The 15958-nt window shown below is 44.0% G+C and overlaps 2 protein-coding genes across 2 annotated transcripts in view; one reads left to right on the top strand and one right to left on the bottom strand.

Moving 5' to 3' along the window:
- The first annotated feature begins 1965 nt into the window (after positions 1-1965).
- Positions 1966-9584, top strand: LOC112246674 (PDZK1-interacting protein 1-like). The gene is made up of 4 exons (XM_024415157.2): positions 1966-2124; positions 8423-8537; positions 8700-8789; positions 9066-9584. Exons 1-4 carry the CDS (start codon positions 2058-2060, stop codon positions 9136-9138), a joined length of 345 nt encoding a protein of 114 aa, XP_024270925.2. The 5' UTR covers positions 1966-2057; the 3' UTR covers positions 9139-9584.
- Positions 9585-12131: 2547 nt separating this feature from the next.
- LOC112246690 (inaD-like protein) overlaps positions 12132-15958 on the bottom strand; it is a 150305-nt gene continuing 146478 nt past the window's right edge. Inside the window, exons 24-26 of the mRNA XM_042323686.1 lie at positions 13960-14051; positions 13567-13690; positions 12132-13295 (exon numbers count right to left, since the gene is read on the bottom strand). Coding sequence (XP_042179620.1) covers positions 13149-13295; positions 13567-13690; positions 13960-14051 — 363 coding nt within the window. The 3' untranslated portion in view covers positions 12132-13148. The remainder of the gene's footprint in view (positions 13296-13566; positions 13691-13959; positions 14052-15958) is intronic.

Genomic DNA, 15958 nt, shown 5'->3' on the forward strand with positions numbered 1-15958 from the left:
CGTACACGCACGCACGCACACGCACACGCACGCACACGCTCGCACACCAAATGTCATATCTTTATACTTGCAACAGCGATCCAACAATATTAATTACAGGTCTGTGCCACACTTATCTACCAATTATGTATTGCTTTCAGGGTAACACTCAGAATAAGGCCTTCCAGATATTAACAAAACATCAGCCCCATCCATAAAAACCACTCTGGTGTATATCCACCTATAGATTGAATATGTTCATTTCACATTCATGGCATTATGTCCACTCAAGCGTATTGAGTATGAGAGCGAGTTCCCTCCATTGAAATAATGGATTAAATCGAGACACTTTAACTCAGCAAAATCACAGCGGATTCTTGCCTCTTTTTAACTCTTAGACCCGTCTCCCATAAGAAGACAGTGAGAGAGCAGTCAGAGCAGCCAGGAGCCAATCTGGGAATGCGTTCCAAATGGCCCCCTATTCCCTACATAGTGCACTACTTTTGACCAGAGCCCTATGGGCCCATGTCAATAGTAGTGCACTGAATAGGTTGCCATTTGGGCCTTTCAAACAAAAACCAGTGTTACAGACAGATAACAAAATAAAACCTCTTTATGGCTGGAGATAACTAGATAGACAGGGGGAGAAATCAATTAAAGGCCCCCTCCCTCCCTCCCATCCCTCCCTCCCATCCCTCCCTGCCTCTGTGTGTGGTTGATGGGATGGATGGGATGGGCCATATGGGAATTGTGTTCTCTCCAGAGAACAGAACTGAGGGCTGGTTCTCAGCAGGTAACGGGACAGTGGGGAGGGACGCTACTACTGGCTCTCAGGGTCGCTATCTGATATCATTGCCAACCTACTCCCCTGAGGTGTGTGTGAGGGAGAGAGAGAAAGAGAGGGGGGAGGGGTGGTGTTAATGAGAGGGCGGGGTTGGCTGAAAGGGACCTGCTAATTTGGCTGGTGCTAAGGTTAGGACAAAGCCTAGTACTGATGGACTGTATAAACTGACAGACAGACAGGCGGATGGACAGACACACACACGCTCATCATGTGTCCCTGGAGTCCAGAGGAGGTGTGTCCCCTAACCTTCCAGCACATCCCCCTTTCTGCTCTACTAATCCAGCCTTTTACATTTCCCAATCATGCCTGAAATAACAACATGCACCCATGTGAAGCCCACTGCACCAACTATACCCATGCAGGCTACAGTAACTACTGAAAGTACAAAAGTATGGCTCTGCTAAACGTCAACTTTGACTGCAAAGTCAGCTCCCTTGTTGCATTATGTCAGTCATTCTGGCGCATTGTCAAGTCCACCTTTTCAATGAGATATAGTAAACTATAGTTTTCTGATAACAAATCATGCTAGTATACAACTAAATCATGTTACAATTATAAATTAAGCAGGAGAGGGCTGTTTAACTCAGGCTAATATAGTTTACTATAAAAAAATAGATTTTGTCAAGTGGTAACTCCTTAGTGGGCAAAAACTGAGTTCCACGGTTCTTTTAAACTAGAACCTCCAGTGACATATTAGAAGTGTGGTCATGAGACACTAACCAAGCCAAAGTCCTTCTTCAGAGATTAATATTTATTCTCTAGGTTTTTGTGTGCTTCCACTGAGCTGCTATTGGAGTGTGTTTATATAGTCTACTTCCTGGTCACTCTAGTGGAAAATCCCCTGTACCAAGTGTTATGTATTGAAGTGGACCTAATAAGTAAAATGTTCTCTAATTATGTGTACATTTGTAGGACAGAGAGATTCATTTGCACATCTGAAATAATACAAATATTTGCATATTTTCTGTTAATAGATGGATGGCCTACAAATGTCAATCTCTGAACGAAATCAGCAAATAAAACACGAGGTTATAGCGATTATTACCGAATCATCACCAGTTGTTTGTCTAAGCAGGCATGGGTTAATCATTAACCAAATACTGTGCCAGGATGTGTGTTCTTTACATGCCAAAAAACACAACTGAGCTACATAGAACAAACCTATTCCGAAGAGTTGCTCACAAGGCCATTTTGGGATCTAAAAACAACATTTTGTGGATTTTCAGAGTCAACAATGGGGAGAGATCCTACTGTGGTTATATGGCTGATGCTGACTTTGGGAGTAGTCACAGCTCAAATAGGTAAGAACTGAAACTAATGGTTACATTTGAAGTTTATAGTAGCCTACATAAAGAAATAGCTGCCTTATGTGACTGCATGCTGTTCCAACTCACAGTTGATAAGAGTGGGGAGCATAAAATATTATATATATACACTACCGGTCCAAAATTTTAGAACACCTACTCATTCAAGAGTTTTTCTTTACTTTTACTATTTTCTACATTGTAGGATAATAGTGAAGATATCAAAGCTATGAAATAACACATATAGAATCATGTAGTAACCAAAGTGTTAAACAAATCAAAATATATTTTTTCTTTGAGATTCTTCAAAGTAGCCACCCTTTGCCTTGATGACAGCTTTGCACACATTCTCTCAACCAGCTTCATGAGGTAGTCACCTGGAATGCATTTCAATTAATTGGTGTGCCTCGTTAAAAGTGCATTTGTGTTGTGACAAGGTAGAGTGGTATACAGAAGATATCTCTGTCTGGTAAAAGACCAAGTCCATATTATGGCAAGAACAGCTAAAATAAGCAAAGATAAATGACAGTCCATCATTATTTTAAGACATGAAGGTCAGTCAATCTGGAACATTTCAAGAACTTTGAAAGTTTCTTCAAGTGCAGTCGCAAAAACCATCAAGCTCTATGATGAAACTGTCTCTCATGAGGACCACCACAGGAAAGGAAGATGCAGAGTTACCTCTGCTGCAGAGGATACGTTCATTAGAGTTACCTGGCTCTCATGAGGACCGTCACAGGAAAGGAAGATGCAGAGTTACCTCTGCTGCAGAGGATACGTTCATTAGAGTTACCTGGCTCTCATGAGGACCGTCACAGGAAAGGAAGATGCAGAGTTACCTCTGCTGCAGAGGATACGTTCATTAGAGTTACCTGGCTCTCATGAGGACCGTCACAGGAAAGGAAGATGCAGAGTTACCTCTGCTGCAGAGGATAAGTTCATTAGAGTTACCTGGCTCTCATGAGGACCGTCACAGGAAAGGAAGATGCAGAGTTACCTCTGCTGCAGAGGATAAGTTCATTAGAGTTACCTGGCTCTCATGAGGACCGTCACAGGAAAGGAAGATGCAGAGTTACCTCTGCTGCAGAGGATAAGTTCATTAGAGTTACCTGGCTCTCATGAGGACCGTCACAGGAAAGGAAGATGCAGAGTTACCTCTGCTGCAGAGGATAAGTTCATTAGAGTTACCTGGCTCTCATGAGGACCGTCACAGGAAAGGAAGATGCAGAGTTACCTCTGCTGCAGAGGATAAGTTCATTAGAGTTACCTGGCTCTCAAGAGGACCGTCACAGGAAAGGAAGATGCAGAGTTACCTCTGCTGCAGAGGATAAGTTCATTAGAGTTACCTGGCTCTCATGAGGACCGTCACAGGAAAGGAAGATGCAGAGTTACCTCTGCTGCAGAGGATAAGTTTATTAGAGTTACCTGGCTCTCATGAGGACCGTCACAGGAAAGGAAGATGCAGAGTTACCTCTGCTGCAGAGGATAAGTTCATTAGAGTTACCTGGCTCTCATGAGGACCGTCACAGGAAAGACCCAGAGTTACCTACTGCAGAGGATAAGTTCATTAGAGTTACCTGGCTCTCATGAGGACCGTCACAGGAAAGGAAGATGCAGAGTTACCTCTGCTGCAGAGGATACGTTCATTAGAGTTACCTGGCTCTCATGAGGACCGTCACAGGAAAGGAAGATGCAGAGTTACCTCTGCTGCAGAGGATAAGTTCATTAGAGTTACCTGGCTCTCATGAGGACCACCACAGGAAAGGAAGACCCAGAGTTACCTCTGCTGCAGAGGATAAGTTCATTAGAGTTACCTGGCTCTCATGAGGACCGTCACAGGAAAAGACCCAGAGTTACCCTGCTGCAGAGGATAAGTTCATTAGAGTTACCTGGCTCTCATGAGGACCGTCACAGGAAAGGAAGATGCAGAGTTACCTCTGCTGCAGAGGATAAGTTCATTAGAGTTACCTGGCTCTCATGAGGACCGTCACAGGAAAGGAAGATGCAGAGTTACCTCTGCTGCAGAGGATAAGTTCATTAGAGTTACCTGGCTCTCATGAGGACCACCACAGGAAAGGAAGACCCAGAGTTACCTCTGCTGCAGAGGATAAGTTCATTAGAGTTACCTGGCTCTCATGAGGACCGTCACAGGAAAGACCCAGAGTTACCTACTGCAGAGGATAAGTTCATTAGAGTTACCTGGCTCTCATGAGGACCGTCACAGGAAAGGAAGATGCAGAGTTACCTCTGCTGCAGAGGATAAGTTCATTAGAGTTACCTGGCTCTCAAGAGGACCGCCACAGGAAAGGAAGACCCAGAGTTACCTCTGCTGCAGAGGATAAGTTCATTAGAGTTACCTGGCTCTCATGAGGACCGCCACAGGAAAGACCCAGAGTTACCTACTGCTGCAGAGGATAAGTTCATTAGAGTTACCTGGCTCTCATGAGGACCGTCACAGGAAAGGAAGATGCAGAGTTACCTCTGCTGCAGAGGATAAGTTCATTAGAGTTACCTGGCTCTCATGAGGACCGCCACAGGAAAGGAAGATGCAGAGTTACCTCTGCTGCAGAGGATAAGTTCATTAGAGTTACCTGGCTCTCATGAGGACCGTCACAGGAAAAAGACCCAGAGTTACCTACTGCAGAGGATAAGTTCATTAGAGTTACCTGGCTCTCATGAGGACCGTCACAGGAAAGGAAGATGCAGAGTTACCTCTGCTGCAGAGGATAAGTTCATTAGAGTTACCTGGCTCTCAAGAGGACCGCCACAGGAAAGACCCAGAGTTACCTCTGCTGCAGAGGATAAGTTCATTAGAGTTACCTGGCTCTCATGAGGACCGCCACAGGAAAGACCCAGAGTTACCTACTGCAGAGGATAAGTTCATTAGAGTTACCTGGCTCTCATGAGGACCGTCACAGGAAAGGAAGATGCAGAGTTACCTCTGCTGCAGAGGATAAGTTCATTAGAGTTACCTGGCTCTCAAGAGGACCGCCACAGGAAAGACCCAGAGTTACCTCTGCTGCAGAGGATAAGTTCATTAGAGTTACCTGGCTCTCATGAGGACCGTCACAGAAAAAGACCCAGAGTTACCTACTGCAGAGGATAAGTTCATTAGAGTTACCTGGCTCTCATGAGGACCGTCACAGGAAAGGAAGATGCAGAGTTACCTCTGCTGCAGAGGATAAGTTCATTAGAGTTACCTGGCTCTCATGAGGACCGCTACAGGAAAAAGACCCAGAGTTACCTCTGCTGCAGAGGATAAGTTCATTAGAGTTACCTGGCTCTCATGAGGACCGTCACAGGAAAGGAAGATGCAGAGTTACCTCTGCTGCAGAGGATAAGTTCATTAGAGTTACCTGGCTCTCATGAGGACCGCTACAGGAAAGACCCAGAGTTACCTCTGCTGCAGAGGATAATTTCATTAGAGTTACCTGGCTCTCATGAGGACCGTCACAGGAAAGACCCAGAGTTACCTCTGCTGCAGAGGATAAGTTCATTAGAGTTACCTGGCTCTCATGAGGACCGTCACAGGAAAGGAAGACCCAGAGTTACCTCTGCTGAAGAGGATAAGTTCATTAGAGTTACCTGGCTCTCATGAGGACCGCCACAGGAAAGGAAGACCCAGAGTTACCTACTGTAGAGGATACGTTCATTAGAGTTACTATCCTCAGAAATTGCAGCCTAAATAAATGCTTCACAGAGTTCAAGCAAACAGACCAGTGGTGGAAAAAGTACCCAATTTTCATACTTGAGTAGAAGTATGGATACCTTATTAGAAAGTTACTCAAGTAAAAGTGAAAGTCATCCGGTAAAATTCTACTTGAGTAAAAGTCTAAAAGTATTTGGTTTTAAATATATTTAAGTATAAGTGCTTTTGGTTGTCAGGAAAAATGTAAGGAGTAAAAAGTGCAATCTTTTCTTTAGGAATGTAGTGAAGTAAAAGTCAAAGTTGTAAAAATAAGTTAAATAAGTTAAGTTAAAGTTAAGTTAAATAAAGTACAGATACCCCCAAAAACGAATTAAGTAGTACTGAAAAGTATTTTTACTTAAGTACCACTGTAACAGACCCATCTCAACATCAACTGTTCAGAGAAGACTGCGCTGAATCAGGCCTTCATGGTTGAATTTCTGCAAAGAAACCACTACTAAAGGACACCAATAATAAGAAGAGATTTACTTGGGCCAAGAAACATGGGTAATGGACATTAGACCGATGGAAATCTGTCCTTTGGTCTAATGAGTCCAAATTTGAGATTTTTGGTTCCAACCGCCGCGTCTTTGTCAGACGCAGTGTAGGTGAACGGATGATCTCCGCATGTGTGGTTCCCACCGTGAAGCATGAAGGAGGGGTTGTGATGGTGTGGGGGTGTTTTGCTGGTGACACGCTCTGTGATTTATTTAGAATTCAAGGCACACTTAACCAACATGGCTACCACAGCATTCTGCAGCAATACGCCATCCCATCTGGTTTGCGCTTGGGACTATCATTTGTTTTCAACAGGACAATGACCCAACACACCTCCAGGCTGTATAAGGGCTATTTGACCAAGAAGGAGAGTGATGGAGTGCTGCATCAGATGACCTGGTCTCCACAATCACCCGACCTCAACTCAATTGAGATGGTTTGGGACGAGTTGGACCACAGAGTGAAGGAAAATCACCCAACAAGTGCTCAGCAAATGTGAGAACTCTTTCAAGACTGTTGGAAAAGCATTCCAGGTGAAGCTGGTTGAGAGAATGCCAAGAGTGTGAAAAGCGGTCATCAAGGCAAAGGGTGGTTACTTTGAAGAATCTCAAATATTAAATAAATGTTGATTTTAACTACATTATTTAATAGTTTTCATGTCTTCACTACTATTCTACAATGTAGAAAATAGTAAAAAAAAAAAAAAAACCTTGAATGAGAAGGTGTGTCAAAACTTTTGACCGGTACTCTATATATATATATATATTATATATTATTATATATATATTATATATATATAATATACCAGTGGTTGAATTAATTTTCCATAATGAACTATCTATTCATTCATTAAAATTATTTTTTTTACAACAAATGTTTGGCCTTTTACTTACTATTTACATGTTCCCTCCGTCAGCATAATGCATGCGTAGGTTCATGGAGTTGTTTTCTCCGCTCATACAGGAGTAATAAAGGCCTAGTTCACTAATTTTGTGGGGGGAAATGTTTGTATTTTTTATTTAGTTATATTTATCAGGGGATGCTGCAGCATCGTTAGCACCCCTACTTCCTGCAGCTATGCGTTTAGTTTTGAGAAATGAATGACACATTGCCTGGGGTTTCTTGATTCCCATCAGTTAAGAGCCTTCAGCCAGAGAAATTAATATTGTCACTCGAGAGTTTATCTTGACTGCCATGTTAATAATCCCATCAACTGGGACGATAACTCAAGAGAATAAAAATCACATTACATAACATTAGAATGACAAGTGACAGACATACAGTCTAAATTAAACATTTAAAGGTGCAACCTGTAACTTACATGACCGGGAGACCCATGAGGTGAAGCACAATTGGCCCAGCGTCGTCTGGTTTAAGGAGGGGGTTTTACCGGCCAGGATTTCCTTGTCACATCGAACACTAGCGACTCCTTGTGGCGGGCTGGGCACCTGCAAGCTGATTTCGGTGGCCAGCTGGATGGTGTTTCCTCTGACACATTGGTGCTGCTAGCTTCCGGGTTAAGCGAGCAGTGTGTCAAGAAGCAGTGCGGCTTGGCAGGGTTGTGTTTCGGAGGACACATGGCTCTCGACCTCCGCTTCTCCCGAGTCCGTAGGGGAGTTGCAGCGATGGGACAAGACTATAACTACCAATTGGATATCATGAAAAATATATTTTAAACAAGTGCTCTATGCAACAATTGCACCTGTAACAACATTAGGAATCAAAATGATTGCTTAATTGAGCACCGTTAAAGCTGCAAAATTAAAATTTTTGGGTGACATGACCAAATTCACATAGAAATAGTAGTTATAGATCTGTCACTGTCATTGAAAGCAAGTATAAGAAGCTGTAGATCTGTTCTATGTGCTCTATTTCTATGCTTCCCGTTCTTAAGTTTTGTTTTTTGCGTCTTTTACTTTTAGCCTCAAACAGCTGAGAATATTAGATTTTAGTTAAGATGGTACAATGATTCTCTTGTTTTGTCACATAAACTGAAATTAGACAAACTATTAGAATTTTAGCAACCAGGAAACGCCGGAGAGATTTCTGCATATTGCACCTACACACCGGTATCCATGATGACTTCCCCCTATGTCCTGACTCTTTAAGATAAGGTGGAGCGGGCACTGCCACAGTGGCTGACAGGCATCATAGCTGTGGCCGTGTTTCTCTTCCTCATCTTCGTGGCGTTTCTGGTCAACAAGGCCTGGTGTCAGGACTCGAGGTGAGCCAAGACACCATGTCACCTAAGACACCATGTCACCTGACCATCTCCACAGTCCCCACACCCAACAGCATGAGATTGACAAAACGTTATAATTGCTTCTGAATCTGAATGTAAGGGAGCGTTACTGTCTGTTTACCATCTGTTATTGATTACATGAAGGCCTGACACCAAAGAATGTGAGTGTGGGAAGACCCCTGGGTATGCCAACACCAATGGAGACCACTATGATACCAGCCTGGACATGTTCAGGTAAGATGCCACTTAATCGCTCTTGTTTTGTGGTCTACTTTTCTTTTTTTTCTTTTTCTTTTACCCCTTTTTCTCCCCAATTTCGTGGTATCCAATTGTTTTAGTAGCTACTATCTTGTCTCATCGCTACAACTCCCGTACTAGTGACCCACAGAGAAATAATGTTGGTGTGTGTGCAATTACAGTAGGGCCTGTGTTCTAATAAGTATGTGTGTGTGTGTGTGTGTGTGTGTGTGTGTGTGTGTGTGTGTGTGTGTGTGTGTGTGAGACCCACAGGAGCAGAGATCACGAGGGTGCATATGAGAACATGGACCTCGAAGGTATTGAAGACAAAGTCACTGTCATGTGACCAATGAGATCCAATAGAAGCCACCAATCTGTGGTTTGTCGTGGACGCGCACACACACACACACACATAGTTTCAGAGACATGCAAAAGCACTTTACCAAGAGCACTCCAAGCAAGTCACAAAAAGTTTCAAGATCAGTAGATATCCATTAAAGTGAATCTTAGAGTGTAGAATCTTGTCCAACAACTTTCTGATTTGTTTAAAAAGCTACAGTACATATGGGCCTAATGTGTGGTAGACCTCTTAAAACCCATTCCTGCAGTCAAATGACCAAATCACCATCTAGTGGCCTCATGGATGGAATGTTATTCATATTTTTCATAATTTCATAAACCATTTTTTTTTTAATTTACAGAAGAAAATCTGGTGTTTCTATTTCAGATAATTTTGTTATACTGTATTTCAGTCTTCTGTGATGTATATAAAGTGTAATATTGGGGTGCAAACTCAAAATGTAATACATTACAACTCTAGATCTGGTATGATACAGGCGTCTTCTTTTTTATAAGCTCATAACCATGTGTGTGAGGTGTATACTTTTGTTTCAAAGTAGATTTGTTTAAGACTCCCAATAACCACTCTGCATGACCCTGATTTAGCCCACTGCAGTATTAATAATATACAGACATGAAACATAAAAGGAACAATCCTCATAACAATGGAAGCAATTGAGATATTCCTTAACAGTGTATCAATGAGACATGGTAGAATGACCTCTTATTAAAATACATTTATTTTAAGGACTGAACAGCCACACTTGAAGATCAGAGGGAGGACATGGTGGAAATGGTTGTGGTCCCCTTGTATTTAATAAAACCTCATCATCAAACAATGAATCAGAATTCATAAAGAGCATCAATGTAGGAACACACTCAGTACACACATTTAAAGATACCACTTGCAATTGTGATCATAGACTATATATTTTTCACACAAGTTCTTCTATAGACACACAGTGCATTCAGAATGTATTCAGACCCCTGGACTTTATCCACATTTTGTTACGTTACAGCCTTATTCTATAATGGATTAAATACAAAAATGTTGTTTTTTTGTGTGTGTAGATTGATGAGGGGAAAAAAATATTGAATACATTTTAGAATAAGGCTGTAAACGAAAGAAAATGTGGAAAAGGTCAAGGGGCCTGAATACTTTCTGAATGCAGTGTATATACTCTATGCACGTTTTTACAGCATAGCTTGTCACATGTGGACATATGAAAGGTGGATCGTTTCTTTGGATTTGAAAATGCGATCCAACGATCAAATTAATTAAGATGTTTTCTGTGGCGCTAAGGTCGAGCAGTCAGTTCATCGGTGGCGTCATAAGACGGAAATATTGGGAGTTACAGGATCATCATCAGTACAACTTCTGATGAACACACACACGTATGTGTACACACACACACACACACAGCCTATGGCTGATTGACACGCTTAGGACAAGGCCAGACAAAAGCTACAATTCAACAGTAGATGGAGAGATCACAGGAGGAGAGGGAGGGGGAGCAGTGAGTGGCCGGATGTGTGCATTTAAACGGATTGAGCATAAAGACTTGACAGCGCTAGGCTCTCACAGAACTAAGACTATGATAAATAGCCACTGTCTACTCTAGCACATCAGAGACTTATGGCACAGCAGTAGTTCCCTTAAGAGGCACCACATGGCACTAATAGTACACTTCCTCTAAATCCTAGGACCACTTCTGAGTATTCAAGGCGCACATTTAAGACACAGCCTACAATTAGATATTGCACTTCTACTTTTTTAAAACCTTTTTTTTTAACTAAGTCAGTTAAGAACTTATTGGGTTAACTGACTTGTTCAGGGGCAGAATGACAGATTTGTACTTTCTCAGCTCAGGGATTTGATCTTGCAACCTTTCAGTTACTAGTCCAACACTCTAACCACTAGGCTACCTGCCACCCTTTAACAGAGATGGGCATGGTTTGAGAGTTAATATGCAGGGTTAATATACAGTGTCGACCAGGGTCGTATTCATTAGGGCACGGCGTAGCAAAAATGTTTTTTCATTCAGTTCAGGTTTGTTTCAGACCATTTTTCCTAGTTTGGTGCCTAAGGAACATGACCCCTGGGGAGTCTCAAAGTGTTTTGGAGGAACATGTTGTCACTTCCTGTGAGTGTGGAGGGGTTTACGGGAGACAGACGAAGGGCTCAGAGAGAAACAGGATATCCTGTCATTGTTGGATGTGGCAAGCTTCTCACCACTGGACAGGACAGTGTGAAGCCACAGACACACATGGGTCGTATTCATTAATGCACACCGTAGCAAAATGTTTTTCTTCGCAAAAACGAAAACAAGCGTATCTTACTGGACAAGTTCAGTTTGTCCCTTCCTGCTTCAGACCATTTTCTTCCATTTGGTGCCTAATGAATACAGCCCTGCTATATGATGATTAACATGTCTCATAACAAGAAAATAATGGATCAAATAATGTTGATTCTCATAGTTCCCAAAAATGATGTAAAAAATAATCAATTGTTTTACTGTGAAAAGCTAAAGAATAAGCTTGCAGTAACATACAGGTAGTACCATCCACATAATATAACGGCAGGTCAAACTACAAGTATTAGCACCTGGTATAATCTGTCTCACAACTTTAAAGAAAAGCTTCCCTGTAGGGCCTCCCGAGTGGCACAGTGGTCCAAGGCACTGCCACACAGTGCTAGCTGTGCCATTAGAGATTCTGGGTTCGAGTCCAGGCTCTGTCGCTGCCGGCCGCGACCGTGAGACACATGGGGCGGCAGGGATGTCCTTGTCACATCGTGACCTAGCGACTACTCCTGTGGCGGGCCACGCGCAGTGCACGCTGACACGGTCGCCAGGTGTACGGTGTTTCCTCCGACACATTGGTGCGGCTGGCTTCCGGGTTAAGTGGGCATTGTGTCAAGAAGCAGTGTGGCTTGGTTGGGTTATGTTTTTCAGAGGACGCACGGCTCTCGACCTTCGCCTCTCCCGAGTCCGTACGGGAGTTGCAGCGATGAGACAAGACTGTAACTACAAATTGGATACCACGAAATTGGGAAGAAAAATAAGTAAAAAAATGAATAAAGAAGCTTCCTACAGCAACTTCCTGCAGGACTACACAAGGTACTGTATAGTGACACCAGCCGGTAGTTGGGTGGCCTTTATAACTGCCTTTGAATGTCTACCGAGGGAGCTATGTCATTCTTACGAGCATGCTATGAAGTGTATTAGAAGTGCACGGCTGTTTACCAGTTACTATAGAATGCACTGCTTCTTCCTTTGGCCATGTCTAGTCTAATCACTGTTGAACTGAGTGGTGTTGTGTAAGAGCCAGGAGTTTAAATTGTCTGTTTGCAACAAGTATGACATGATATGAGACAAATGGACAAGTGTCTGTGATGAATGAGAATGTGTCAACCTGACAGTGACTAACTAGCCTATTGTGCATGTGTGTGTGTGTAGTATCTGTGCCAGTTTAGTGCGTCCTGCCGAGACAATTCCTCCTCACAGTTTTCACATTAGCAGTACCTGCAGTTAACATCGCTAACGGCTAACCAGTGTCTCCCCATAAGGGAGATGCTAAGCTAATGCTAGGCTAACGGTGAAGAGACCTCCTTAACCAACTGAACCATTCATATTGCCCTATCAGTGTTCTATGATGTGTGATCACACAAAGAGATCCGATATTCACATCGTTCACATATAAAGCTTCATCCAAACATTCACCATTTTGAGTCGTGTATCCAGTCAGTACAGAGGTTGAACCGCCCTCACAGTGAAGCTCATAAGATGGCACACAGGAAATGAGGTGTCCCTACTTCCTGCAACCCCCCGTATACAGTCCTCTTATTTCCCATGGTTCAACCACTTGTGTTAACTATTGACTGAATCCTTCCAGAACCAATGTCCCCTTCACGTTAACGGGCTGTTTAATGGGCTGGAGACGGGCATCGGTTGTTGGTCAACTCCTTCCAACATGTTGGGGAGTTCAAACCAGTTCAAGGGGTAGAGTGTGTGTGAGCTAGGACAGCACATCCAGGGTGACGGCCCCTTTCTGTCTCTTCAGTATGGCCACAGCCAGCTCGTGTGTGGTCCCTTCCAGACTCTCTCCGTTCACAGACAAGATCTGGTCACCCCTCTTCAGACGCCCGTCCACCGCTGCTGCCCCCTGCAGCGACAACAGGGGAACACACGCATGCACGCACACACACACACAAAATGGTGGAAATACAAAAATTGGCCTTGTTACAGTATTTTTTAAATGCAACCTTATGATCCTTCCTCCCTTCTTTCAAGTAATCACTGATCTGTTTGTGTGTGTGTGTGTGTGTGTGTGTGTGTGTGGGGAAGGGGAAGGGGAAGGGAATTTTGCTGCCATCTAATGTCCCAGAGGGGAAATGAGGACATGTGTGTGATGGTGCAGAGTTAGAGATGTTTACCTTGCTGAAGACAGTCTTGATGTAGATTGGCAGGTCTCCATGAGGGCTTCCGAAGCCTCCTACGATGCTGAAGCCCAGGCCGTCAGAACCCTTCTCCAGGCAGATACTCTTGGGTTTGGGGGCTCTGCAGAGAGCATCACATTGTAAAACAAGCACTGTATAGCTTCAAAACAGGGAGTGGGAAACTATTATGTTGATCTCATGCATCCATTGCTCGGTTTATGAATTTGGGAGTGGTTACATTTCCCCTAGCCCTCAGCTGTTTACCAAACAAGAGGCTGGGTGACTGCTGTTTTGTTTTTTTTGACTCCCGGATTGGTCCTTTAACCTTTAGAGGAGAAGAGAAAAAACGGACCTCAGATCAGTGTCTAAGAGATACTTAGTCCAACTTACTCTGGTTCCCCTGGCTGTGTCTCGGAGCAGCTGCTAGTCGACATACTCTCCACCTGACTGGCTATAGCACTGATGTTGGTGTCAGCAATCACCTTTAAAACACACACACACACAGACACATGTGCACGGACAGAAGACAAAACAATGCACGTGTCAAGTTTTAAAAATTATTATTACCAGACATGATCTGTGCATGAGTGTGTGTCTTTCTGTGTGTGTGTTTTGTGTGTGTGTGTGTGTGTGTGTTATAGACAGGGATGAGTGCCAGTGTATGATAAGCCTATCATATCAAAGTACAGTACATGCGATATGTGTTCAAAATCAACCCCCTATTTTAAACTTTAACGTCCCTCATGGCTGAATAGAATTACAGAAGAATGGATTTTACTACAGACAGGTCCTTGGATCAATGCCACAGAACTACACAAAGGCCTAATGTAGCAATCATTTATCAGTCCTCTCTCTCCCACTTTAGTTGTCTTTTTTTAATGAAATATTCAGTCAGCCACATATCGAGGGTGGCAACGGTCTGTCAGCATCTGTCCATTTCCATATTTAATCAACCGAGAGGCAATTAAAAATCTGAAAACAACAACAACAAACAAAGGTTAATTAACGGACGATTAACAGACGACTGGTGGGCTGTGGAGGGAACGTTAGTGGAACGCTAGTGGAAAACTCCCCAGCCATCGCCTGCACTTATCTTACGAACACACCTTCTTTATAGACAGAGAGGGGGAGTGTAGGGGTAGAGAGGGAGAGGAGGAAGGAGAGAGAGAGAGAGATGGGAGGGAGAAGAGGAACAGAAAGGGGAAGGATAGAAGGATAGAAGTGGGAGAGGGGAACACAGCAAAATAGACAATAGAGCCAAACCAGTGTTTAGAGGAGAGAGAGAGAGAGAGAGAGAGAGAGAGGGAGGGCGGGGGGGGAACACAGAGCCAAACCAGTGTTAAGAGGAGAGAGAGAGAGAGAGAGGGCGGGGGGGAACACAGAGCCAAACCAGTGTTAAGAGGAGAGAGAGAGAGAGAGAGGGCGGGGGAACACAGAGCCAAACCAGTGTTAAGAGGAGAGAGAGAGAGAGAGAGAGAGAGAGAGGGCAGGGGGATACAGAGCCAAACCAGTGTTGAGAGAGAGAGAGGGTGGGGGGAACACAGAGCCAAACCAGTGTTAAGAGGAGTGAGAGAGAAACAGAGCCAAACCAGTGTTTAGAGGAGAGAGAGAGAGACAGAGAGAGAGAGAGAGAGAGAGAGAGAGAGAGAGAGAGAGAGGGGGAACACAGAGCCAAACCAGTGATTAGAGGAGAGAGAGAGAGAGAGGGGGGGGGGGGGGGACAAAGAGCCAAACCAGTGTTAAGAGGAGAGAGAGAGAGAGAGAGAGAGAGAGAGAGAGAGAGAGGGTGGGGGGAGACAGAGCCAAACCAGTGTTAAGAGGAGAGAGAGAGAGAGAGAGAGAGAGAGAGAGAGAGGGGCGGGGGGAGACAGAGCCAAACCAGTGTTAAGAGGAGAGAGAGAGAGAGAGAGAGAGAGAGAGAGAGAGAGAGAGAGAGAGAGAGAGGGCGGGGGGGACAAAGAGCCAAACCAGTGTTAAGAGGAGTGAGAGAGAAACAGAGCCAAACCAGTGTTTAGAGGAGAGAGAGAGAGAGAGAGAGAGGGGGGGGGGGACAAAGAGCCAAACCAGTGTTAAGAGAGAGAGAGAGAGAGAGAGAGAGAGAGAGAGAGAGAGAGAGAGAGAGGGAGGGGGGGGAGACAGAGCCAAACCAGTGTTAAGAGGGAGAGAGAGAGAGAGAGAGAGAGAGAGAGAGAGAGAGGGCGGGGGGAGACAGAGCCAAACCAGTGTTAAGAGGAGAGAGAGAGAGAGAGAGAGAGAGAGAGAGAGAGAGAGAGAGAGAGAGAGAGAGAGGGGGGGGGGACAAAGAGCCAAACCAGTGTTAAGAGGAGAGAGAGAGAGAGAGAGAGAGAGAGAGAGAGAGAGAGAGAGAGAGAGAGAGAGAGAGAGAGAG

Source organism: Oncorhynchus tshawytscha, linkage group LG06 (genome assembly GCF_018296145.1).
Source record: "Oncorhynchus tshawytscha isolate Ot180627B linkage group LG06, Otsh_v2.0, whole genome shotgun sequence".
NCBI classification, from domain to species: Eukaryota; Metazoa; Chordata; class Actinopteri; order Salmoniformes; family Salmonidae; genus Oncorhynchus; species Oncorhynchus tshawytscha.